General features: G+C 41.7%; 1 protein-coding gene across 2 annotated transcripts in view; it reads right to left on the bottom strand.

The window, feature by feature from the left end:
* sec16b (SEC16 homolog B, endoplasmic reticulum export factor) overlaps positions 1-24,021 on the bottom strand; it is a 31,081-nt gene extending 7,060 nt beyond the window's left edge. Inside the window, exons 1-14 of one of the 2 annotated variants that reach the window (XM_034081818.1) lie at positions 23,711-24,021; positions 22,624-22,925; positions 21,237-21,334; positions 21,058-21,160; positions 19,259-19,479; positions 12,663-12,814; positions 12,514-12,575; positions 12,062-12,200; positions 11,740-11,973; positions 8,992-9,089; positions 1,900-1,981; positions 1,348-1,465; positions 1,154-1,265; positions 190-295 (exon numbers count right to left, since the gene is read on the bottom strand). In XM_034081818.1, coding sequence (XP_033937709.1) covers positions 190-295; positions 1,154-1,265; positions 1,348-1,465; positions 1,900-1,981; positions 8,992-9,089; positions 11,740-11,973; positions 12,062-12,200; positions 12,514-12,575; positions 12,663-12,814; positions 19,259-19,479; positions 21,058-21,160; positions 21,237-21,334; positions 22,624-22,892 — 1,794 coding nt within the window. In that variant the 5' untranslated portion in view covers positions 22,893-22,925; positions 23,711-24,021. Of the gene's footprint in view, positions 1-189; positions 296-1,153; positions 1,266-1,347; positions 1,466-1,899; positions 1,982-8,991; positions 9,090-11,739; positions 11,974-12,061; positions 12,201-12,513; positions 12,576-12,662; positions 12,815-19,258; positions 19,480-21,057; positions 21,161-21,236; positions 21,335-22,623; positions 22,957-23,710 lie in introns of both variants that reach the window. The other variant, XM_034081819.1, reaches the window with a different exon arrangement.
* Between the last annotated feature and the right edge of the window lie 3,489 nt (positions 24,022-27,510).

Here is a 27,510-nt window from a genome sequence, read left to right on the forward strand (position 1 = left end):
TTTATTAAATGTATTATGTCAACAAACTTCACATAACTGTATTAGGTTAGCTGAAAGCAATAAAATAATCATTTATTTAAATGTAATATTATTGCTTTCAACTAATCTTATACAATTACTGCATGTTTTATCTGTTGACAAAATACAATAACGTTTCATTTTTCTCAGTGTGTTGTGAGTAGGAGCGACCTGAAAGGATGCTATTGAGAGGCCTTTGCCCCCCAGGGTCTGGCAGTACTCGTACAGTTCAGTGCACTGGATGGCCAGGTCGGTGGCAAATAGTTCAAAGGACTGCCTGAAGGAGAGCAGAGGAGACAGGACACAAATAAGTAACATCATATCAGGAGACACTAACAGTAAGCCATTACAAATGTCCTATAAAATGTCATAGTAAAGTAAGCCTTAAGAATGTCATAACATAGTGAGCCATACACATATATCCCAAAACATGTCATTGTATAGTATTCCATAAAAAATGTCGTAGCATATTATTCAGAAAAATATATCATCAAAAACATTACAGAATAGTATCTTATATTTTAAATAAAGGATGTCATCGTATATGATTCCATTGACAACATTTCAGTTTATTATGCAAAGAAAACGTCATAAAAAGGATATATTTGTCATATTCATAAAAATGTCATAAAACAGTAATCAGTTGAAAAGATCAACCTATATTATGCAAGAAAGAGCTGTATAATATGTCATTGTATATTATGCAATGTAAAATTCTAAGAAAATCGTAGAATAGGATGTTACAATAAGTCCTAATATAGTTATCCATAAAACAATCATAGTATTGTATGCAATTAAATATATCATTAAACATAAATTAAAAAGAATGATGGCGCAGTGTATTACAATTAATATTATTATTAAAAAGTAATACTAAAGAAAGTCTAACAAAAATGGCATTAGACATTAACATTTGTATCGTATTCTTTGGCATCAAAATATAATAAAAAATGATATAGTTTAGTATGTCACACTAAAAGTCATAATGTAGTATCCACAAAGACTCTAAAACTAAATTAAGAAGATTATATGACATCTACCTGTCTTGCTTCGTTGGTATTGCCTTCATTTTTATAGAAATTGCAATATGACTACCTGGCTGACAGACTGATGAATAGCACGAAGGCCCTCTCACCTGTGGCTGCTGCCTAGCAACACTAGCCTCTCCGCCTTCTGAGGGAAGGCCCCGAAGGAGACCCCGGCAGTCAAGTAGCACACATGAGCCGCATGTGTCAGGCCTTTGGAGGCTGCAGGGGGAGTGAAACACAGAACAGCCAGCTCATATACCTGAGCAGAAACGTGTATATCAGTCAGCGTATATGTACGTACCGAGGGTGTCTCCCATAGTGACGATGGCCTTCTGCTGGACGGCAGGATCTCCCGTCTCATTGGACAGCAGGACAGCCAGGTGGGGCCTCCAGTCCCCCCATTTCTCATTTCCACAGCACTGCACGCAGAGCATCAGTATCACCACTCTTATTGGCTGATCATATCTATCTTATTGGCTTCAATTCTAAGAGATTCAAGAACCTGATCAAATACCAGCTGCAGATAGTGAAAGAGCACAGGTAAATAACCTTTATGTAATATCTGAGAAGTTAAGTGATACACTGACTAAGCAGTAAATAACAGGAAATACCAATGCATGTAAGATCAGTGCCTTTATAAGTTTAAGGAAGGGCTAATGTTGGTTATATCTCCAAAGTAAAACACATTGCTCTCAGAAGTTTTTGTCTCTTTCTCAAAGTTAACCAAATCTTTAATCAATTTATAAATGTATCTTGCCAAGAAGACACAATAGTTACAGACCGACGTTTCTAAGTCATATAATAACAGAAGTGAACGCTGGGATGGGGGTAGAGTTCATGCTGGGTGTGTTACCAGGGCAGCGGCCGGGACCCTCCCAGTCAGCAGGTGGAAGAGGGTCTGCAGGGGGTCGCTGGCCGTCAGCTGGCCTGTGAACCTGCCGGAAGAGCAGAGATACTTTATTTCACCTTTATTTATACAGGACAAAAAATTCAAAAGTGTTGTTTCATTTTTCAACATTACAGTCAGATGTACACTATTGTTGTACACTATTAAAGTTATCACCTGCTGTACTTTATATGTTTGTTCACTTACTTTTTAGAATGCTGCTACTTATTTATGTTCCATGGATGTGTTCTTATTTGATTTTCTTTATTAACGTGTGCTTGCCTCTCTATTGAATTATTCCCTTTTTGCCTTGTAACTGTCCCTTTGCTGTAATATTGTTAATTTCCCCGGCGTGGGATGAATGAAGGACTTCTGATTCTGATGGGCCTGCTTCTTATTAGATTAGAATCACTTTAATTGCATCCACCTCCTAAAGATTAAAATGATTCTAGGCTGTGTGAGCTGCGTACTCAAATGCCTTTTCCCAGTGCAGATGTTGTTTTAGTAGGAATGAGTCCTGGGAGGAAGGACAATAACCTCCTGTCCTTTTTGGTATGGTGGGGTTCCCTAGGTAAGAAAGAATCACTCCAAGAACAGCCTTGTACAGTAAATAAGAATATAAACACTGGTCAGAAGACAGACCATCCAACATGTTCATACAGAGACACATGCTCAGTAACGGCTGAAATTTGTGATACATCTCAATTGGCCCAACAAACAGTGTCCATTGTGTGTAGGTATTTTGAGGATGCATGCATGTCAATAACATAGCTACAGTACAGTCCAGCACATTCACAAAGTTTTCTTTTGGCCTCAGAGAAGAAAGGAAACAAACATTTTAACTTCAGTTTCTTCACCCTTCCATACTTAAACAATAGCCATCACAGATAAAGAGCATATATAAAGGGATACACTATGCTGATTTGTATTAAATCACCCTGCCCCCCAACATTACTCTAGTATGTGCTGCTGAGAGAGAAAGGGCTGCTGCCAAAATAGTCTGTAAAATGGATTGTGTTACATGAGAGAGAGTCTATAGCAGTGTTTCTCAAACTTTTTCACACCAAGGACCAATATCCAAAATCGCATCGTTTTTCTAGAACAGATTACAAATCGCCTGAAAATGGTATAAACAAGTGGCAGCAAGTGGGATGAAGGTGTTGCGTTGGGCTATATCATGCAATCGAAAGTGAAACTTTAGCGCGCTCCATTGCGGAGATATTCCCGCGAGAGTGCGGACAACTTACATTTATTTATTTATTTCAAATGTGAAATGTTACCAATATACTCGCGGACCACTAGGGAGCGCTCGCGGACCACACTTTGAGAAGCACTGGTCTATAGGGACAGTAGTCAGCGGCGGCGGGTACTGTAGGCTAAAGTATTTTTGTCACTGCATCCCAGCGGCAAGCCGTCAGGGCCCTCTAGGCCCTCTGTGAGGGCCTAAAATATTCTAAACATTAAAAAAACAAACCTTTTTTTAATATATATTTTTTTGTTGTTACATTTTTCATTAGTTTTACCAAAATAACTTGATTTAATTGTATTTAAAATAATATTTCCAAAGAAATAAATCCTTCGAATCTGCCTGTTCAGTTTCTGTTGGAATGTGAAGGGTTAAATGCCGTCTCTGCGAGTTGTGTGAAGACGGGAGAGCTTGTTGGTCCCTCTCTACACACAGAGTAACTCAATGAGAGAGTAATGTCCAATGAAAGTACAATTGACCAATCATATCTTCCCTCTAAATGGGCGGGCTTTATTTTCGCGGACTTTATGACAAGTTCCGCCCGCTGTGAGGTCTATGCAAGTGGAACCCGGAAGTAAGCTTCGCTCGGATTCCCTCGACAGAAAGCAGTGGGATTTCTCCATAGAATTTTGGAAAATAGCTTGAAATAAGGTCTGTGGAAAACGAACCTGTTAGATAAATGCAAGTTTTGTTCAGCCGGATAATATCCACATGTCTACCCTACTTTTATCATTTTCGAATCATAAATCGAATCGATAGATTTATGATCGATAGATGCATGGGCGTATGAAGTGTGGGGGGGGGGGACATTTAAAAAAAAATAAAAATAGATTTCCTGTATTGTGGTGCATTTTAACAGGTGGTTTGATTTGATTTGACTTTTATGTGGCTATACTAGCATGAGGAAAATGATGGGTACATTTTGTAATTTCATCCAGTAGTAAAGAAAGGAAACATATTTGATTATTAATTCAGAGCCGTCTTTGAATTAATAAAAAGCAGTTTAAATGCCCATTTTTTGTACATTTATATACAACAATAAATATTTGTGAGTGCATTGAGTGATATTGTTGTGGAGAGTCATTTATATATAAATGAGCATTTATTAATAATTAATTTATTAATAATATCTGACTCCTCCATACAGATATTAAGTTCACCTAGGAATGGTATCAGGTGGGGTATCAGGTGGTATCAGGTGGTATGGTATCAGGTGGGGTAGGTAAGTTTGAGAAACCGGCTCGAGATACACTTTTAGTGCCGGGCCGGCTAAACGGATTGGATTGCCGCCCTGTCTGTCAGCCTTCCATCTCGTGCACGCACAAATGTATCTCGTGCCCTCATTGGGCGTGCATTGCAGCAGTACTTCAATGACTCGCCAGCAACAGGCGGCCACTTTCACCAGTCTGCTGATGTCATGTGCGCGTTCATGTGTGTTGGAGAAGGTGCTCTGTAAGGAAGTCTGAAGGAAGGGGCGGATTCTTTTCGGCTGTGTACTTTCAAATTTTAGTGCACTCCAGCCGGTTTCTGAAACTTACCTACCCCACCTTTAAATGTTCAAATAAAGGTTGCTCTTCTGTCTATATTGGCCATATGATGCCCCTTGACTGAAATATGTCCTGTTCAATATCCCCACTGATTTCCTTAACATTCTGGGATGAGAGTCCACATCACAATTGACTCTACACTGTAATTTCCCTTTCATCACTCACCTCAGCAACGGACCTCTCTCCACTGTCCCTGTGTTCTGCCTCTGACTCGCTCTCAAGCGCCTAGATGTCAAGAGAGGTGGTGAAGTGACCACTATTTATTGAGCAATCTACTCTTTCACATTGAATCATAACAAGTCATACTGAATGTAAATACAACTGACTCTAAAGTAAGTCCCAGTCTATGACATTGGACATTTTGAAGACTCAAAGTCCCAAGCAGTAGGTAGAATATTAGCTAGTCTATGTAATGTGCACAGAAAATAAATAGTTAACTGAATACTGGGATGGAAATGGCCTATAAGCACTCAGTAAAACATAAACACACACAACAAGCTTCTGAATGATAAGAAGTATAATTAAAACATAATGCACATTACCATTTTGAGAGAGAGTACCGAAGTTAAAGAACTCAGAAAATAATCTCTTATCGAACTGAGGCTCCAGTAAAAACACACTGACTGCGTCTCTACATGGACATCATGGTGTTTACATGAGCACAGAGAGATGGGGTTATTCATGTTCCCTGTTTACATGATAAATACTAGTAACCTGGCATTTCGATGCCTTTTCTCATCTAAACTATTCAGTATTTGTGTCTCTCTATCATGACATAAAGACGAAACTCCTCTCCAGAAGTGAGACGCTTTTGCCGCCACCGCCGCCATCACTGTTAACTGATTAATTGCTACCAGCTGATGACTTACTTTCCTCTTCTTTGAAAAAAATGTTCTCATGTCCATGTTGTCTGGGGGAGAAAACATATCAAACCAAGAGATCGATGATTTTCTCGCTGGGTCAGAGGGCCTCGGTATAAAAGTCACGGCTCACCACTGCTGCATCCTGGTAAAATAAAAATATAATAATGTTTGTGTCTTTGACTCGCGCTGCTATGCAGCTACCTGTGCCCTGTACTACGAAGCCAGTTCAACATGCCCTGGATATGTTTGAGTTATCTTAACTAACCCTAACAAACGAGATCTCGCTAAGCGGTCCTACGACGCTGGTTATCAACTCGGTAAATCAAGCCAGGGTTTCTCTCACCAGCTGAGAGCGTGTTCACGTGAAAGGGGCGGGGTTAGCAACATTTGACCAATCACAAACAGGGACAAGTGTACTGACAGCGCAGCGTCATACTTCATTAATATTCACTAATATTCGACAAATATGAACTTTAAACATCCATGACTTAAACATATAATCCAGGATACAAGCCACATAGTTGCACCTGCAAGGTGAATACAGAACTGGTTGAAAAATAAATAAACTACCGCGTGTTTGAAAGCGTATAACAGTTTTATGATACTGCCCCATCTAAGACACGAGTGGATCTGACTACATTTGAGTTGAGTGTTCCGTCAGCCTAATGTGTTGCTTAAAATAATACTTCTGCATACAGTAGGCTATGTGACAATGTAAGTGTTGCACGGCCAGATACGGCTCGAGAAGCTGACTCAGATAAGGAAATATATGATATATTATGATATTATATGATCGATGATCTGATTGATGATGTAATATGAATGATAAGTGCGACACATCGGCGTCTTCTCTGCATACGGCAGTTTAAACTGTATTTCCTTTATCCTGTAATATGACTTGATAGATTTAAACTCCGCACACTGAGCTCTGATTGGTCACTGAGTTGATCTCTTTTCTATACATGCCGGAGGCGGGCAGCGTCAGGTAAAACAAGTTATTTAGCCTTCCCAAACCTGAGCCTCACGCGCCGCCTATGACAGTAGTGAACATACAGTCAGCCCCCCCCAGGAGTTCCTATGATCCTATTGGCTGTTAAGCAAGAGGATTTACAGTCTGCAGGAAGGTGTTTATGGGTGTATACTGCCCAACCCCTCTGTAAAGTATAAATAACAGGCAGAGATGAACTCTGAAAAACAAGGCAGAAATAAATATTGTGATCCCACAGAAATAATACATTATTATTGCTTCATTGGTAGAGTTTATATTAAAGGGGCCTCTCCTGGGACAGCTTTAATGTTCAAAAAGGTCTTTATTTTTCTCATACTGCCTGTGCTGCAGCACCTCTTTTCACCCTCTGTCTGAAACCAGAGCCCAGTCTGCTCTGATTGGTTAGCTGGCCGGCTCTTTTGTGATTGGTCAACCACTAATAGATGTCCCGCCTTAGCCTATCAAGTACAATGTGTTGGAGCGCTAGCCAATAGCAAGCGGCAAACTCTGGGCCACTTCCGGGATGCGAATCAGGAAGTGCCTCAAACTGCAGTTCATCTAGTGGCCAGTAGGAGCAGTCTGCAAAAGGGAGCAATTTCCATAGACCCCAATGTTAAAATGCCCAACTTTACAGCAGAAATAAACATGTTTACATCGTGGTTTCAAAACATTTTATTCTCAGTATAGTTAGATTCCCCCTTCCTGTCTATGGATCCTGGAGTGAATTTTTTCTCAACTCATCTGTTTAATTAATATTCAGTCTTAAAGTTATGCATACATTATGGCGTGGTCACTTTGAGTGACAGGTACGAGCCTCACTGTCGGCTAACAGCAATTTGTCAGCTCTGTAGGATCATAGGCTAGGCTTTGCTAGTTGTATTTACCGAACTTGACCCAACAGACGTGTCCGTGGATTTTGTGTCTTTTGTTAAGTATAAGACAATTAAAATGTCTTGTTGTGCGGTTGATTATACTAACCGACATTCCAAGAAGTCTCTTTTGCACTTTTTTCGGTGAGTATAATTGTAATATTTTATATATATATACATATGTCCAACCCGTTAGCATTGATTAGCAGGTGTAAGTGTCTAGCTTAGCTCGTTAAACAGCAAATTAGCCGCTATGGCTCCGGTGGCCGTTATAGCTCCGGTCGGTAGGTCTACCGACTGTCGGAGCCATAGCTCTACCAACCGCGGCTAATTCACTGTTATACACCTGCTAATCATGCTAACGGGTTGGACAGAGCTCCGACGGGAGAGCTATAGGTCTTCGGAGCTATAACTGCGGCGGGCTGTTCGCAGGGAGGTAACGTGGTAGTGGCAGCCAAAGGAATTATGTACGCCACAATTGTTCTTATATGTTTGTGTACTAATTAGATATTATTTACGGGTGCAAACCATAGACTGTATAACCTGTTAATATGTTAAGTAGGGGGTAGTGTGCAGCAAGTCATTGTTGAAGAAAGCCTGACGCTAGCTTCTCGTAGCTTCGGATTTTTCCTTCATTAATGACCGGGGTTGACTGGGTTGTTAGCTTAATACTGGGAGCTTATTAGCTTAGCTTCTTAGCCTGAGCTAGGTCTGTAATTTCACATCCATTGTCAGCAGGTCCCGCCCTGTCCCGCCTCGGCTCCGCCTCTTTGCCCTTATTTGGAGCAGGCTGGAGCAGACGGGAGTTAAAATCGACCTCACTGTCGAGCCATTAGTGGCCGACTCCGCCTACTAAGGGCTTCTCGGCAACTCTGCAGAATCCTATGGGTGACGTCACGGACCCTACGTCCATTTATATATACAGTCTAAGGCCAATAGAAGTGCAATTATTACATAGTGATGTCACTATGTTCTGGAAGTAAACAAAGGAGTCCAATGGAGGCGCGCTCCCATAAAATATATATTTTTTAGATGTTAAGTTCCACAAAGGAATTTGGAACTTTGGGGTTATTGCTATCGTCAAAATGCTAACATCCTAGCAAGTGTAATGTTTACCATTTTCAGAATTTGGTCATAAACCAAGATTATTTTTATTTTTACAAAATGGTGAGACTTTATGCAAAATCAGGGAATCACCAAAGTTGTTATAGGTATTGATTGGCAGACAGCAGACCATTACCATATTTATTATAAAAAATATATTGTGTGATACCAATTGAAAAGTTTTTTTATGTAATCTATGCAACAATGAACCAGATTGACACGCATTATTACAGTATCTGTTTTCGGCTAAAGTGATTTATTCAGCTTTGCTAACACAGACACAGGAAGCTGAGGAGAAATAAGTGACAGAAATAGTGTAGCTGTGACTGAGTGTAAAGCAGATCTAAATGTAGTGAGAGGGAGTATTTCTTCACTAATTGACGCTTGTGTGAGGAGGTGGACAGTTTTCTTCAGCTGTAATGTCTCAGATGACTCTCCTCACCTGTTCAGCACCATGGTGTAAGACCTGCTGTCCATTTTGCTGGCCAGAAACAGAGCGTGTCCCCACAGGCCGGTGCCCATAGCTGACTCCAGGGCCTCCTGGAAACACATGGGACAATAATTAGATACTTGAACCTTAAACAGGGCTTCTTAACATTTATGAAACTATTAATGTTCCATACTCATTTAACGGGAAGAAACTCAGCTAACTGATGATACTAACTATTTTTACCGAAACAAAACACAAGTCTCACAAGAAGCGTCTAAATGAGCCCTAAGCGAAAAAATGCTATCGTACTTAGCACCAAACTCACGGCTTAAATACCCTTATTACTTATCGTATCTGCACAAACAAGATATCGATTAGCAAGCTGAGATTCCACAGATTCCAGACATATTAGTATCACCACTGAGCGATCCGAACTCGTGACAGGGGAAGCGAAAACAGACATCACAGCACGTAGTGTCAGGGAGGAAACACGGAGAGATTAGCTGTTGTTCTGATCAAAAGTTGTGTTCAATGGCATTAAAATGATAAAAACGCTGCTGAAGGTTAATACAATGGTTAATCCAATGTGTCTGTGTCACTTTGAAATGATTACTGATAATCCATCTTCATATTTACTAGTTTGAGCCTAGGTTCCAGTTTTCAGTTTTCAGAGCATAACATAGCTTTCGTCTTGATGCACGTAACTCTCACTCCTCAATGGTCAATGGTAACGTGTATGTGGAATTTCCCCTTCGATTATATTGGTCCAAATGGTTCAAAAGAGGTGTCAATCACCAACATCGACCAATGGGTTCCAGAGAAATGGCAAATACACCCAAATAGAGTGGCGAAGTCACGCCCATCTACTTCCGGTCCATGGGACCTTATCTCGGAAAAATAATGTATTGAAGTCAATGGAGAGAGAAAACTTATCTTTCGATCCCGTTTGAATTGTGCCATGAATTACACATAATGTTTGTCAATCTTAAAAAATAATTTCCATGTCAAAAAAGTCACAGTTTGTCGTGAAACTGTTGAAATATATGACTATGAAAAATATGCAACTAGAAAGACTACAAATCCCAGTCGCGTAAGTGATGTCACAATTGTTTTCCTCCACTAAGAGATAGCTAAGATCAGCGCCATATAGATATAATCTATCTATATGGCGTTGGCTAAGATAAGATAACTTTAACAAGATGCCTGTGTGCTTAGTACCAGGTTGTTATCATACCAGCAATGGTTCTTGCTCATTTCGCTTCCCGTCTGATGAAAGGACCAGGAGTGGCTGGATCAAGTTAGCTACCTAGCTAGTAGCTAGCACGTTAGTTAGCATTACAGCCTTGTCATTTTGATTAGCCTTAATATGAAGTAACATTAAGTAAGCCAAAAATGTTAAACAGTAAGAGTAGTAGTCATATTTCGTGAACCCTTTGAAGAGTACTGTCACCGGTGTGATCATTCTATAATACACAATTTAAGCCCGGGGGAGAAATGCTAACGCTAGCATCGGCGATCGCCAATCTTTTATACTTCATGCTATCTGCACAAATGGTTGACATTAAACATTAAAAAGACCAGGCAGTTCAGAGAGAATCAAAGGAAGGCAGACAGGCAGCTTTGCATGACATTCTTCTGGACGTGTTTCATTGTGGTGATAGGGTAGTCAATCGTTTTGTTGACAAGACAGTAGTGACGGCCATCTTGGTGACGCGTGTTGTTCTGCAAGACCAGAGATGTAGTTCATTGACCGTTTCACACAAACAAATGTGTTACTTCACAGTTTTACGACACATTTTTTTTTTTTTTGACTTGCAAAATTATCTTTTAAATTGACAAACATCATATGTGTAATTCGTGGCACAATTCAAACGGGATCGAAAGATAATCTTTCTCTCTCCATTGACTTCAATACATAATTTTTTCGAAATAAGGTCCCATGGAGCTCCCCCGGAAGGGGAGGGACTTCGCCACTCTATGACCCCTAAGGTGGGTTTTTTTGTTGCTAAACCTCTCTAAAAAGGTCAAATCAAATGTCACTTGTTTTGCATCAATCTTGATACAGGGTACTTATTATATGTTATAGTTTGGATTCCTAAAGCTTTTAGTCTACTATCCCATCATTCAAGGGCGGTTTTCAAGTAATGTTTTTTTTTGGACAGACACTATAATTTAAATTTGTTTACTATGTTCAATCTGAATTTACTTAAAAATGAAACAATTCTATATTGATTCTGACTTTTCTACATCCAACTCACAGGTTTATCATTACTTTGAGAAAAAATATTATTAATTTTCCCCCTTTAGAAGTGAAGTTATGGTCATTTGTTCTGGGAATGTCATTTTCGAGTCTGAGGCCTGAAAAACAGGCTTGGGGCTTAACAGGTTAAGCTGTGTATTTTATTAAATGTTTCAATGAAAGTGAGAATATTATATACTCATATCAGAAATACAATATCAGTTACGAATAATTGCAAAGTTTTTTTGCCAAATCACTCAGCCCTGCTTCCTAAGTGTATATAACATATGCTAAACTAATATGTTCTACCCTGACAGGGTACAACATTAGCATGCTGCTTAAACAGCTGCAATTTGAATTACATTTTTTGCTGAATAAGTACTTTTACTTTTAATACTTTAAGTACATTTACAAATGGGATTTGAATGGAATATTTTTACATTGTGACATTGGTACTTTAACTATAGTAAAGTAACACAATGCAGGATAACCCTGGGATGAATGGAGAGCTATACTAACACCTTCTTCCTCCCGGCCAGCAGCAGCTGGGTGTAGCCCTGCAGAGCCCCCCCACAGCCCTCAGAGCTCCGGCTGCTGCTGCCTCCGGTGAGCAGGTCGTCTCCGGAGAGGGAAGGGGCTTCAGCTGGACCCGTGCCCTCACTGAAGTCGATGAGGGTGGGGGTGTCAGTCTTGCAGCTGCCGTCTGAATTTGAGCCCTGCACCAGCAGCTCGGCAATATCTGAGCCAACTATTTGCTGAAACAATGCACATTGAGTGATGATTGCATCAGAATAAACATTATTCTATGTGTAATATGCCGATAACAAGACATGGTCAACCTACTCCATTCTGTCTGCAGAGCAGGATGAGCAGGTTCCACAGGAGGGCAGCAGAGCTCCGGTCCTGCAGCCCCCCGCCACTCAGACAGGCAGCCGCCCTCTGCTGGGCAAACTCCATCGCATCCACTTTGTGCAGGTCTTCCCTTCAAAAACATGAATAAAACAAGTACATACAATATCGTATTTTGAATTTAAACATAATCTCACAGACAGGACTAATAACGCTTTTAGGTTTGACATTCAATGTATTCTGAAGGGGTGTGTTACATTTAATGGTGAGAATCGTCAGATTCAGATTTGCACACCAAAATAAAAAAAACAATAAAATGGTTCAATTTTCTCTTTTAAGGTGAATTGTATGCTTTATTTACTCATTTATATCTGTTGAAAATGGGCAGTGAAATTAAAAGACTGTACTGCTGTTGTTGTATTTTGTGCTAAAATAAATTGCAATACCTGGATAAAGGCCCTGGGAAGTTCCTCATGTCCTGCTGTTCCTCGGTCTCACCCAGAATGACCTATGCAGACATGCACACAAAAATAATCTCTTTCAGTCTACAGTACAATGTTAAGAAGACGATGTTATCAGCACAGGCTGAGCGTACCTCCAGACTGTGTATCTCCAGCTGGCTGACGGTCTTCTGGGTGGAGAGGCCCGGAGTGACCCGGATCAGCTGACCCGCCGGCCCAAAGCTGACCACCACATGAGGGAGGGAGAACTTCAGAGGAGCCGAAACCTGGGGCCCCAGAACATGGTCTGAGGAGATGTGAGAGACAGAGCATGTGTCAGGATGACAACAGTTTATAGAAATACTGTATGAATCAGTATCAAGTTAAAAGACTAAAAGTGTATTGTTATAACAAGATCATTTTCCGATGATAACAAGATATTTTACATTTATGCAACACAATAAACTACAAAAAACTCACATTTTAAATAAGCTTTTCTTGTTTTAACAATAAACTCTTTATTTGATCATAATGTGAAATCATTGCTCAAGCAATTTAAAAAATCTTTGTTATATATATATATCAGTGGTGAACCGTGTCTATCACAACTGGACCTTCTGTAGACACACACACACACACACACCGCCGCGTTACTGATATTCTACCCAGAGACCCAGAACAAGATCTGATTGGTTGCTTTCTTTTCCAACACAAAACCACTAAAATGCGTAGTGCATGGTAAGAGAAGGACAAACAAATCAACGTAACACTGTAATATTACAGATCAACAACACAGATACGATTCTCATTTATTCCTTTTATATACATTTGATTACATTTTGTTTATATAATTAAATCGATTTTTTTGTTTGTTTTATCTGAGTGTTCCAGGTTATTCTCTGAATACCTTGAAGGCCCTGACAATTCGCCACTGATATATATATATATATATATATACAGTACCAGTCAAAAGTTTGGACACACCTTCAAATTCGAATTTATTTATTTAAATTTGTTCTACATTGTAGATTTATACTGAAGACATCGAAACTATAAAAGAACATAATGGAATTATCTAGTAAACAAAAAAGGCTGCAGAAGGCTGCGGTAGCCATGCTGGTTAAGGGTTCCTGCATTCTGAATAAATCACCGACAGTGTCACCAGCAAGCCCCCCCACACCATCACACGTCCTCCTCCATGCTTCACAATGGACCACACATGCAGAAGCCATCCGCTCACCTTCTCTGCGTCTCACAAAGACACGGAGGTTGGAACCAAAAATCTCAAATTTGGACTAATCAGACCAAAGTACAGATTTCCACTGTCTAATGTCCAATCCTTGTGTTTCTTGGCCCAAACAATTCTCTTCTTGCTGTTGTTCATCCTCAGGAGTGGATCTTTGGAGCAATTGGACCATGAAGGCCTGATTCACGCAGTCTCCTCTGAACAGTGGACGTTGAGATGTGTCTGCTACTTGAGCTCTGTGATCATTTATGTGGGCTCTAATCTGAGGTGCTTTCATGTGTGCTTTCTGAGGCTGGTAACTCTGATGTATTTATCCTCTGCAGCAGAGGTCACTCTTGCTCTTCCTTTCCCGGGGGGTCCTCATGAGAGCCAGTTCCATCATAGCGTTCGATGGTTTTCGCGGCTGCACTTGAGGATACATTCAAAGTTCCTGACATTTTCCGGATCGACTGGCCTTCATTTCTTAAAGCAATGATGGACGGTCGTTTCTCTTTACTGAGTTGAATGGTTCTTGCCATAATATAGATTACAGCAGTAGTCAAATAGGGCTTTCCACTGAGCACTAACCCTACCTCTGCACAACACAACTGATGGTCTCAAACACATCCAGAAGGCAAGTCGTTCCACACATTGACTCTTGACAAGGTGCACGTGATTGAAAACCATTCCAGGTGACGACCTCGTGAAGCTGACTGAGAGATGCCCAGAGTGTGGAAAGCTGTCATCAAGGCAAAAGGGGGCTACTTTGAAGAATCTAAAATATGAATCATATTATGGATTTTTTAACACTTTTTTGTTAACTAGATAATTCCATTTGTTCTTTCATAGTTTTGATGTCTTCAGTATTCTTTCTACATCTTTGTAGAAAGAAAAAAAAATTCTAATTTGAAGGTGTGTCCACATTTTTGACTCAAGGTTCTTTACTTGTCATACGAACATAGCTACAGTGTAGTTATGCCGATGAAAATCTTGTGTCACAGGCTTCTCCAACAGTGCAACACAAAACACAGATAAACAGAAAAAATATAGTGCAAGTAAATATTAAATAGTAATACAAAAAGAAAAATAGTTTTAAAAAAGTGAAATAGTGCAATAAGAGTCTATATTGAAATAGGATATATAGGTAAATAGATAAATACTTTTAAAATAATTTTTACGTAGCAGTCAGATGAATATTAGGGATGTTGTTTCAACTGTTCAGGTGTTTAATAGATTTTGCTTCAACAGTTCAGGTATTTAACAGTCTTATTGCCTGTGGGATGAAACTGTCCCTGAATCTGGTGGTTTTAGTCCGGATGCTGCGGTAACGCCTGCCAGACGGCAGCAGACAGAACAGTTGGGGTGATGGGGGTCTTTTAGAATCCGGAGGGATTTCTTCCTGAGCCGCTGGGAGTAAAGGTCCTCCATGGATGGCAGCTCCGTCCTGGTGATGTTCTGTGCAGTTTTCACCACCCTCTGTAAAGCCTTACGGTTGAGGGCGGTGCAGCTGCCGTACCAAGCCGTGATGCAGCCAGTCAGGATACTCTCACACCTGTAGAAGTGGCAGAGTATCCTGGAGTCCATGTTGAACCTCCTCAGCCTGCGGATGAAGAAGAGCCGCTGTCAAGCTTTTTTGGTGATGGTGGTAGTGTGAAGAGTCCATGTCAGGTCCTCATTGATGTGGACACAGAGGAACCTGAAGCTGCTGACTCTCTCCACCGTAGTCCCATTGATGGTGATGGGGGCGTGTCCCTCTCCCTGCTGCTTCCTGTAATCCACAAGCAGCTCCTTTGTTTTGCTGACGTTGAGATGGAGGTTGTTATCCTGGCACCAAGATATCAGGTTTTCGACCTCCTCTCTGTACGCCGTCTCGTCGCCGTCGGTGATCAGGCCGATGACGATTGTGTCGTCAGCAAACTTCCCGATGGTGTTGGAGCTGTGTGTGGCCACGCAGTCGTGTGTGAACAGGGAGTAGAGGAGAGGGCTGAGCACGCAGCCTTGAGGGGCTCCGGTATTGAGGGTCAGGGTGGAGGATGTGATGTTTCCCACCCGCACTGCCTGGGGTCTGCCTGTCAGGAAGTTCAGGATCCAGTCACAGAGGGCGCTGTTGAGCCCTCGAGGTCTCTGAGCTTGATGACCAGCTTGGAGGGCACAATGGTATTGAAGGCTGAACTGTAATCAATGAACAGCATTCTCACATATGTGTTCCTCTGGTCCAGGTGTGAGAGGGCAGTGTGGATGGGGGGGCTATGGCGTCGTCTGTGGACCTGTTTGCTCTGTAGGCAAACTGCAGGGGGTCCAGAGAGTCAGGGAGGGAGGAGGTGATGAGGGTTTGACTAACCGCTCAAAGCACTTCATGATGATGGAGGTGAGTGCTACTGGGCGGTAGTCGTTGAGGCTGGTGATTTTTGTCTTTTTGGGGGCAGGAACGCTGGTGGAGTGTTTAAAGCATGTGGGGACAACATGGTTCGGGCACCTAGTTAGGATGCCACCTGGGCGCCTCCCTAGGGAGGTGTTCCAGGCACATCCAGCTGGGAAGAGACCAAGGGGTAGACCTAGGACCAGGTGGAGGGATTATATCTCTTCTCTGGCCTGGGAGCGCCTTGGGACCCCCCAGTCAGAGCTGGTTGATGAGGGGAAAGGAAAGTTTGGGGCTCTCTGCTGGAACTGCTACCCCCGCGACCCGACCACGGATAAGCGGGAGAAGATGGATGGATGGGACTACAGACTGCAGCAGGGACCTGTTGAAGATGTCTGTGAACACCTCTGCCAGCTGAACTGCACACACTCTGAGAACACGGCCAGGGATGCCATCAGGTCCAGGAGCCTGGTGTGGGTTAACCCTTTTAAAGGATTTCCCGTGAAGTCTCCCTACTGTCAATAATAATCCCAAACAGCTGATCGAGTGCCATGTTGTTGTCGGCTAGCGGCGGAATATACACTGCTGTGATCACAACAGATGTAAATTCTCTCGGCAGGTGAAAAGCCCGGCATGTGATCATGAGGTGCTCTAAATGAGCGGAACAGTCCGAAGAAATAATCCTCACATCTGTGCACCAGTTCTTATTTATCAAGAGACACACACACCGCCTCCCTTACTTTTCCCCGAGTTAACTGTCCTGTCCTGGTGAAAAATAGTGAATACATCAGGAACAATGGCGGAGTCCGGGATATCGGGGTTGAGCCAAGTCTCAGTGAGAATGAACACGTTACAGTTCTTAATGTCCCGTTGAAAAGCAATCCGACTTCTGAGTTCTTCCAGCTTATTTTCAATGGATTGAACGTTAGCCAGAAGAATACTCGGAAGAGGGGGTCGGTTTTCTCGTTTCCTCAGTCTGACCAGCAGCCCGGCGCGGTCCCCCGCTTGGTCTTCCTCCTGCGTCTCTCAGGTAGGACAACAGGTAGCCATGGCAAATCTCCATTGTCTATCGGTGGGCTATTGTCCACAACGTTTCTGATGTGAAGAAGTTCTTCTCTGCTATATTGTATAGCAGAGTGGGTGCGGTCGGCTTGCATGTTGCGAACCATGTTAAAAGCAGACGGCAAAAAGTAAATAAACACTGAAAAAAATACGAAAGAGGGCAAAGTTGGTGAGGAGCCAAAAGACAATGCGGCCATCTGTCACGGTGCAGAGTAGAAACACACAGGTCGTGTATGTATATATTGACATCCACCTTGCTCAATAAAAGCGGGATTTTTCCAGACATGAAGTAGAATTAAATCAAATTGTTCTGACATTTCCCCCTCACGTTATAACAACATGCTGAGTAATCAATAATGAATTTAGTCAAACATTAACGTTACATTCAGATAAATAAAATATTGCTGTAAGAATAAATGTTTCTTGCTTTACATATAACATGATAGGTATGTGTTATAAAGTTGAATACCTTGTTATTTTATGAAAAACATCTTGTCATAACTATACATTTTTTATACAATATGACAACAAAATACAGTTAGTATATCATTACAACAAGAAATGTAGTGTGTTACATTGTGATATGTGTGTACTGTATGTTGTAATAAAACACATATTGTTATTACATGAAAATGTACTTGTTACTTGAAATGTAAGTGATTATAGTACATGTTATAGTTATATAGTTCAGCCACAGAGTCATCCGTCCTATAGGCACACCACTAAGCGCCTCGGGCTGCATAATCATGGGTTAACCATGTCCCCATTAAAAGTGACCCGTACTGTATGTACAGTACATAAGAACTGCACTGTTTGTACAGATGACTCTGACCTGCACTCACATCTGCATACTTACATGTAAACTCAAATATGTATATACTGTATGTTCATTCAACTGACCAACGTTATGTGAACAGAGATGGGGTTGTTACTAAAAAAAAGTAATATATTACATATTACTTTAAAAAAAGGTAATATATTACACTACTTCGTTACTCTCTACATAAAGTAACTCGACCTTTACTTGTTACTTTACTCGCAGGGCCGACCCGCCCCTCCCTACAGGCAGATCACGCAGACTGCTAAAGTTTCAAATGTTCTCTTTAGTTCAGTTTCCATTGTCGCATAAGACTGATCCAGATCCTGAATGTTTTCCTATCTGACCGTGGCCGTCCTCTGTCTCCTGCTATCTGTATGTTGCGCAGTATATCTCTGAACGATGGTGGTTCCACTGTACAAATGGGCAACATTTCCTCTACTATGAAGGATGCTACAAGCCTGTCCATCTCTGCTTTGGTTACCGGTCCTCCAAATTCGAATTGTTGCTGCTTCGGGGTCGGCGGCGGCGCACTCACAACATCCTCACTCTGGGTGCGGGGGTCCTTAGCTGTTAGCTTCACCTTAGCATGTGTTCTTTGCAGGTGTGTGTTGAGGTGTGACGTGGTGTTCACAGCAGTGGATAACAGCTTCTGGCCTGGACACAGTTTGCACCTCACCCGTCACATTCCTGTCTATTCTTCGGACCAACTCAAAGTAATGGGCAGACCTCCACCGCTCGAGAGTTATCTCTGACTCAGCCATGTTTATGCAGCACTGCACACGGAGATGTGGACGCGCAAGTCGCGGAGATTACGTACATATAAACCTGCGGCGGAAACCCCTCTTGTCTGTCAGTGTGATTATTATATTATGACTGATTTTATAAAAGTAACAAAGTAACGCGTGTCGGGGCAATGTTAGTAACTGTAGTGTGATTACTGAATTATAAAAGTAACGCGTTACTTTGTAACACCCAACTCTGTATGTATGTGAACGACTGCCTGTATCTCGCTCGTACTCTGTTGCTGCTTTCACATCTGAATGGACCTACAGGGATCAATAAAGGTCCATATTGATCTTGACAACTTAATACCAATGAAAGTTATAATGTGATATGTTTGTGTGTAGCAATTATTTCTTACACCAAAACAAAACATGTTTAATGATATAACAATAAACTCATGATGTTTTAACTTGATATTGATTCACATTTTGAATTGGCTGTGGCAGCAGTATGCTTCCGTACCTGAGAGTGAAGTAACGGAGCAGCTGTGGTTGATGCTCACCTGAGTGACCAGCTGTGAGGAGGGACTGAGGGGCCGCCTCCCTGGGGTCCGCTCCGTTGATGTACTGACTCAGCTCGTAGCTGCTGGAGGATAGGCCGGAGTGTTTGGAGCTCTCCAACGTCCCCTGGTAATAAGAGGAAAGCTCTTCGTTGTCTTTGGAGGGATTGTTATCCTCGTAGTCATTGAGGTGATGCTGGACGTTGTCTCTGCCGTGGTCATGCCTGAGAGAATAAATGCAACAATATCTTTTATTTATATAGAAATATTCAGCTTGCTACTGATGCTACAACACATCATTATTATGCCTCAAGTCATGAGATATGCGCGTTTACTAAACTTTAAAGCAGCTCTGTCTTCCCAGGATACAACCTCGTATGCACACATTAAGATTACAGATTACATTACACAAACAAGCATATGTCTCCAAGGAATACTTCACCCACAAAATGATTATGTGTTTATAAATATCTGATTCTTTGAAACCTTGAATTCTTTGAGAAAAGAAACATGCCTCCACGGTGGCAACAAAGAATCCCAACACTGGGAATATTTATGATGAATTGAAGTGAACATTTAACGAGAGCGAAACTCCTGTATTCCACACATCTCACACAACTCTTAAGTGAACAGCCAGGTGTTTGGTAAGTGTAATGAGCATTCCATAATGGTTTTTAACAGATTTGTATATGAGTTGCTATTGTTAGACAGCCTTCATTTACTTTAATCCATTAAGATACTTTTCAGTTTTTGGACTCTTCAAGGCATGCGAGAAATACAATTCTGCAAGAATTTGAGGTAACATGGGTTGAGTCATTCATAAACAAATGATCATTTAGCGGTGAAAACGACCTTTAACCCTCCTATTGTCTTCACTCCCCCCCCCCTTACTTTGGTGTTCACGGTCAAATGTGACCGGTCCTGTTTTAACTGCTATCACATTAACACAAAAACCATTCATCATCACCACATTTCATTTCACACCCTTTCAAACTGTACATATTGTATCAGAGTGCTGGTACACATGAACAACTGCAGTCAATACACAAAGAATAGACACTGGACATGTGTTGCTGTGCCAGGTGGGATCCATGTGGGGGGATGGGCACATAAGAGCGGGAAATGTGTCAAATTGTTCTGTGTGTGTGTTTTTGTGTGTGTGCCAGATGTGATTCACATGGGGGGATTGGGCACATAAGAGCGGGAGGACACATCTAGAGTGTGTGTGTGTGTGTGTGTGTGTGTGTGTGTGTGTGTGTGTGTGTGTGTGTGTGTGTGTGTGTGTGTGTGTGTGTGTGTGTGTGTGTGTGTGTGTGTGTGTGTGTGTGTGTGTGTGTGTGTGTGTGTGTGTGTGTGTGTGTGTGTGTGTGTGTGTGTGTGTGTGTGTGTGTGTGTGTGTGTGTTCAAATGTCTGCTGTGAAGGATATCATGAAGCCTGAATGCAACCGAATGTAAAACAAAGAAGTTATGAAAGTGGTAAATCGGTCAGATTTGACCCGAAGACAACAGGAGGGTTAAGTATTCCAAAAACATCAGTATTCAAAATTAAAGTATAAACAGAATATACTTAGTTTTTTTTAATCACAAAAACAGTATTATACTAATAACAAAGCAATTTTTATAGAAAACATTAAAGTAACAAAATGCACAAATTGCATCATCTGAGTATAATTGTCTTTGTGGTGCGAAAGCAATCCAGCAAAGGCTGCAACACATCTGCACTGTTTCCAAACTGCGAACGGATCAGGTTTCTACTGACACGCATACATCAATAAAGGGTTGAGTTCAGATCTGAGACGCACCTCTGCTCCTCGCTGTAGGTGCTCCCTGAGGGTTCCTGCTTGTATGTTCTGTCCTGAGAAGGGCCGGTTCTCCAGGGGTCTTGGGGCCCCCACTGTCCAGCATCTAAATGAGAAGACACATGTATCATCTTTCACCAGGGCACAGAGTGTAGCAGATCAAAGTGTGTCGTCTTCTGTACCTTGTGGTCCCTGCTGTCCTCTGTAGTAGTCCTGCTCATAGTAACCATAGTGATCTCTGTAGTCCCAGTGGCCGTGGGGGGGGTAGTCATACCCATGCCTGAAAATAAAATGAACTCTAGTTCAGTCAGTGCATTCATTCACTTTCTTCATGTAAAGAATCTGGTGCTGAAAACATTATTATATTCAGAGCTGCATCCTTCTTCATTGAACCATGCTTGGGGTGACAGGCGTATCCCAGCATGCACTGGCACAAACCCCAACGCCTTTATCACCAGATCTATGTCCCCAAATTGATGCTTCATACTTATAGTATGTGTTTGTCTTATATTGCATGCATGCATACAATGAATTGATTATTAAAGGGATAGTTCAGATTGTCTGAGGTCGTTCAAGTTGTACGAGGTAGTTATTCTGATTTAGTGTATGACCTACAGTCGCTGTCGGTTTGGAGAAACACACAGCAGCACAGAAGCTAAGCAATGTACCGCTATGGGCAGGGGCAGCACAAGACATACTAGACACAAACAAGTCAATATCTGTTTAAGTTTACAGACAGCTGATATGTGGCTCTGTTCAAAGATACCAGACTTCATTGACAATACCTTCCAGAACACATGTTGGTCAGTCAATGTGTTTGTTTTATTGTGTGACTTGGTTGAATCCAAAGTAAGCTCGGTATCTTAAACCCATTTAACCCCAAACGAAAGCCCAGTAAGCAGCTTCAGTTCTGAACGGGCTGTCTGGTAATCTGGTAGAGTGCTGGCAATGTTCTACATAGAGCGTATGCTTTGACTGATGTTGATTTTTTTTTAGATTGTCAAAAATAAGTAGCAGTAAAATACTTCTGTCTGTTTCTCCAAAGCGGGGGTGTGCACAAGCCCCCAGGAGTTGCACTGGGCTGTTAAGCCAATGGCAACACAATGTACTACAACTTCAGTGTCAGGTTGTGAGGTCATTGGTCCCAAAAATACTTTTGACTATTGACTTACATTGGGAAAGAGATGTCTGTAAATCAGTGGATATTTATTTGTGTAGCTGCATTAACTTCCCTGTACTAACACTTGAATAAGCCTTATTTAAATCATTACTGTAGGTTCTAAAAGTTGTAAAATGCGCCACTTTCATAGGAATGAACAGGCCACGCCTCCAACGCTCTATCCAGTTCTCTTTATACATCCTCGGACATGCCGACAGCTATCTACTGTAGTAAAAAACTGACTATTGGTAAGAAGGCTACCTCATACAACCCAACTTCCAACAATCCAAACTATTTCTTTAATGTCTTCCTAGTAGCAGTCACTTTTGCACACTCTTTAATAAGGGAAAGTCTTTATCAATCAAAACGTTCCCCCCAGGTTCAGAGAGGTCCACTGTCACTGCACTCACCTGGACTGGGCTCTCTGGTGTTCCGGAAGAGTGTAGCCATAAGGATACTGCTGGTTGTTGTGAGGATGCGGCTCCGCTCTGGCAGGAGGGCTGCTGAACTGAGCCCTGTAGCGGGGGTCCTGAGCCCAGTGCCGGTCCCTCTCTCTGGGGAGGGGGGCTGGGGTGCGGCTCTGCTCCCTGTCCTGCTGCGGGTATCTGTAGTCCTCCCTGTCTTTGGATGTTTGGGAGTGACGGCCAGAGTCATTCCGGGGGGGGCCTCTGTGATCCATGATGACCCCCTCCTCACAGGATCAGCCTAACAACTGAGGGGGATAATGGGAGGTGGAGGAAATCCTGAATTTGAAAGGTGAATCCACAAAAGATTATGTTTTCAGCCCACACACGCAGATGCAGTCAAAGTACAGAAGCTACTGCCACATCGTTTGACTGAAAGTCACAACATGAGCTGATAACACGTGAGCATGATAACAAGAGGATAAAGGTCACACATACCGTGAGCCAGAGGTGGGAAGTAACTAAATACTTTACTCAAGTACCATATTTAGCTACTTTACTTGAGTTCTTCCATTTTATGCTACTTTATACAGTACTTATACTCCACTACATTTAAAAGGGAAATAATGTAATTTTACTCCACCACATTATTTAACAGCCTCAGCTACTTTTAACAAAATGCATCTCTAAAAAGTGGACTAGCTCTTTAAGTCAAAAAAGAGTCAAATTATTTAAATATTTTACAAAAAGTCAATCAGAACTTTGTTTGTTTACAACAGTAAAATGCTACTGATGCAACAATATCATCTAGAAATCTCATATGAATGTCACTATGGAGACACAAAGACAATTTTTCTGCACAATGATTTATTTTATTTGTTATACTTTAAGTACATTTTGCTGGCTGTTGTACTTTTAAGTACTATTTTGAACGCAAGACTACTTGTAAGGAAATATTTTTGACATCATGTATTAGAACTTTTACTCAAGTAAAGCATCTGAATACTTCTGTCACCTCTGCCGTGAGTGTTACTACACAGGAGCCAGTGCGAACAAGTATAAAGTATCCCAACCACGTGAATACAAAACGTACCTTTCCAAACACAGCACTCAGAGAAAGGGTGTGCAGAACGCTTCATGTCCGCACAGTAAACACGGGATCCCGCCCTGAGCAGGCTGACAGCTGACGGCTGCTGGAGAGGAGATCCATGTTCAGGATCACTGAGACAGAAAACACATCCTTGTTTCTGCTTTATGTCCACATGACTAACGGATCCTCGGATAGTAGGTAGTGGTACTAGGTGTCATGTGGGAAAGGGAAACTTTGCAGAGCTGAGTGCTGCCACGTTGCCGGTAGAAGATACAGCGATGAGTCGGTGTTAGATGGAGCTGCTCTCCGGTCAGTTTGAGGGGGTTTTCCGTCAGTGGAGCAAGATGGAACTGATTCCAAGTCAGCGGGGACAACTTGGAGGTCGAAGTGTTGTGACCTACTTATCCACCAGAGGCGCTGTTCCTCAGCATCATGTACAGAGGGATGGAAACTCACTGGAGCATACATAATGTGTATGTTGACCAGTGTAACCGTAGGACAGACAGAGATAAATAAAACATGTATTATATATTTTTGCAATAAGATGTTGTTGTCCCAAGGGATACATTCTAAAGCTCATATGTGAAGTAATATATCAAATGTCCATTCGCAAAATAAAAATATGACACCTGGATAAGCTACAACAATAACCTTTAGTTACAATTACTTTGCAGATTTGTTTGTTTGTTTGTTTGTAGTCTTTATTTAACCAGATGAAAGCCCCTTGAGATCAACAGATCTCTTCTACAGGGTGACCTGCAGTACATTAGTTACACATGTAACATGAAAACAACAGAACAACAATAAGGATGACATACAACATAATGTACAGGGTACAGTTTACAAAACTCTATTCACAGAGACAGGTACCATGAGTATCAGACAGCATGGCACTCAGCCGAGTTTCAGAGTGATGCAGGGGAACCAAAGCGCTCAGTTTCAAACAGGTCTGCAGACTGTTCCAAGTTAGTGGAGCTGCACATCTAAAAGCTTTCTTCCCTAAGACAGTCCTAGCACTTGGCACATTTAATAAAACAACATCACTTAAATATAAGTCCACTAAAATGTGCGCTCTTCTTCCTCTTGCTCCTCCTCTCCCAGTGCTTTGAAAATCTTATTTTTAAGACAATCCAACAATGCCTATATGCATTTTAAAAACAAGATCATGCAAGTTAATTAAAAATAAGAAAAATATAAACTTGTGTAATTTCAAATACAGGGCTAAAATATGAACATTTATAAATCAAATGCAGGTCTCCCTTGAAAAAGAGATCTATGATCTCAATGGGACCAATCTGGATAAATAAAGGTTTGAAATGAAATGAAATGAAATGTAAAATGAAGTGATAGCCTATTTGTGTTAGACAATACTACAAATGTATTAACGGCCTGTAAACAGGAACACAGAACATGTGTATGCATAATGAAAAATATATAGGCTATATTTAATAAACAGTTTGGTAAACAGTCAGCAAATTACCTGAAAAACTGCAATATGTTCTACTTTTTTTAACCCGTGTGCCCTCCTCGAATGTTCAACCTTTCGACCCCTTTGTGGCAAAAATGTACACGCCCATAATAACTGCTATTAAATCATCATACATCAATATCTTTTTCTACTTTTTTTTCATGAATCACATAAACAACTTCTAACGTACTCAAAACTACCAAACATTCAATAATTATCAGGATTTTAACCCTTTAAATGCCTGTTTAATTATTTGAATTATTTCATTATTCATTACGAAAAAACCCAAACAATGAAAAAAAATCGATATAATAATTAGTAGAGGGATGGAACTTTGGTGGTTGTTAGAGTCTTGGTTGAGTCAAATATTAGCAACAAAATTGATTTGACTGCATTATTATTTTTACGTAGTGTCAGATACTACCTCTGGACACCTTCGTGGCAAAAAATGCCTCATTGACTGCCATTCAAAGCACCTTTTTTGATCTCACTGCCATTGCAGTATAAAACCATGCATTTTGTAATGTCAGCATTTCATCTAGAAGAAAAGTTGTTATATTTGACATTTTTACTGTATTCCACAAGATTCAACCAATTTCCCACTGTAGGCCGATCCGTGAAATTATGTTTATAATATCGAGCCGTGTGACTACCAGGGGGGCCAACAGTGATTTGTGCATGTGAAATAATTTGCAAATCAATGTCTGAGTCATCGATGTGAACATTTATTGGGCAAACTGCAACAACTTTGAAAACGTGTGTGTGTGTGTGTGTGTGTGTGTGTGTGTGTGTGTGTGTGTGTGTGTGTGTGTGTGTGTGTGTGTGTGTGTGTGTGTGTGTGTGTGTGTGTGTGTGTGTGTGTGTGTGTGTGTGTGTGTGTGTGTGTGTGTGTGTGTGTGTGTGTGTGTGTGTGTGTGTGTGTGTGTGTGTGTGTGTGTGTTCAGTTTAGCTCAGCTCATTTCCAGCAGCAGACCAGCAAGTCCTGCAGCATGGGACCTGGAGCTCTCTGCTTAGTCTGCTTCAGTTTGGGGGGAAGCTCAGGCTTGTTTGCCCTGACGGTCCCTAGCAGGGCCACTTCCTCCTTCAGAAGCTCCTGGGCAAGTGAGTAGGAAGTGAAAAAATGGTCACATGTAAGTGTCATTACAGTCATGTCCAGGATGACTCGCTTTCCCTGGCCCTTCTCCGGAGATTCACCAGCGGCTTCTCCAGTATACCTGGCACCTCCAGGCATATGATGTGGCGACATCTGCGGTGATCCAGATGTTCAGCCTGTACTTCGCTGGCTTGCTGGGGATGTACTGCCGGAATTTGCAGCGGCCTCTGAAGGCTACGAGCTGCTCATCGACACAGATGTCTTCCCCTGGATTGAACAAGAGTGGGAGGCGCTCTGTCCACTTGTCCCACATATTTCGGAAAGCTGTAAGCTTGTCCTTCTTGTATCGAGCAGGACGGGTGAGTCGGTCATCGAATCGGAGGCTGGCGCTTATCATTTCAAAGCGTTTGTGGGACAGGGTGGCCCTGAAGATTGGTCTCCCACTCTGGTCAACCCACAGGCTGCGGGTAGATTCCCCTTTGGACCGGTACACACCCGCCAGGATGAGAAGTCCCATGTAAGCCCGAATCTCTTCAGCATCCACATCGTTCCATCCTGACACTGAACGCCTCCCATAGGGATTTGTCATCTGTAAAATTAGCTGAATCATGTCGGGAGTGAAGAAAAGGTCAAAAGAGGATGCCATATCATAAATTCTTGATATGGCATATCTTGTGGGCCCTGGAATCATGCCGGTGGGTGCCTGAATGTAGCGCAGCGTCTCGGCATGAGATGGAGACCAGACTTGCCCATTTTCCCCTGTCCACTCACTGCTAGGATGGGCTAGATCCTCAGTGTCCTTCCCACTTTCAGACAAACATTCAGAAGCACTCTCAGTTGTGAAGGATTCCAGAGATAATTCAATGTCAGACTTGGAGCTTGTTTCTTCAGAAGAAGAGTCATCGCTTGCAGATGAAGGCTGCATGACTTTCTCCTTCTCTGCTCACTCATGAAATAACCCCTCAGCCAAACTGCATGTTAACATTTGGCTGTGAAAGCAGCCAGGTGCGTAAACAAACTAACAGTTGTTTTTTGTTTTTTAATTACTTGAGCAACTCTTCAAAGACATGAAATGCATTTTTCAAAAGATCAAAATATATGGGCTCAGAACAGTCTCATAATACACACATGCGCACAGAAGGATTCACACTTGTATTTCATGATCTGCAAAAGGTTTCAAACTTGTATTTCCGGATCCACACTTGTGTTTTTCAATGCACACACAAATGTATTCCGTTTCAT

The sequence above is a fragment of the Pseudochaenichthys georgianus genome, chromosome 4, assembly GCF_902827115.2.
Source record: "Pseudochaenichthys georgianus chromosome 4, fPseGeo1.2, whole genome shotgun sequence".
Classification (NCBI taxonomy): domain Eukaryota; kingdom Metazoa; phylum Chordata; class Actinopteri; order Perciformes; family Channichthyidae; genus Pseudochaenichthys; species Pseudochaenichthys georgianus.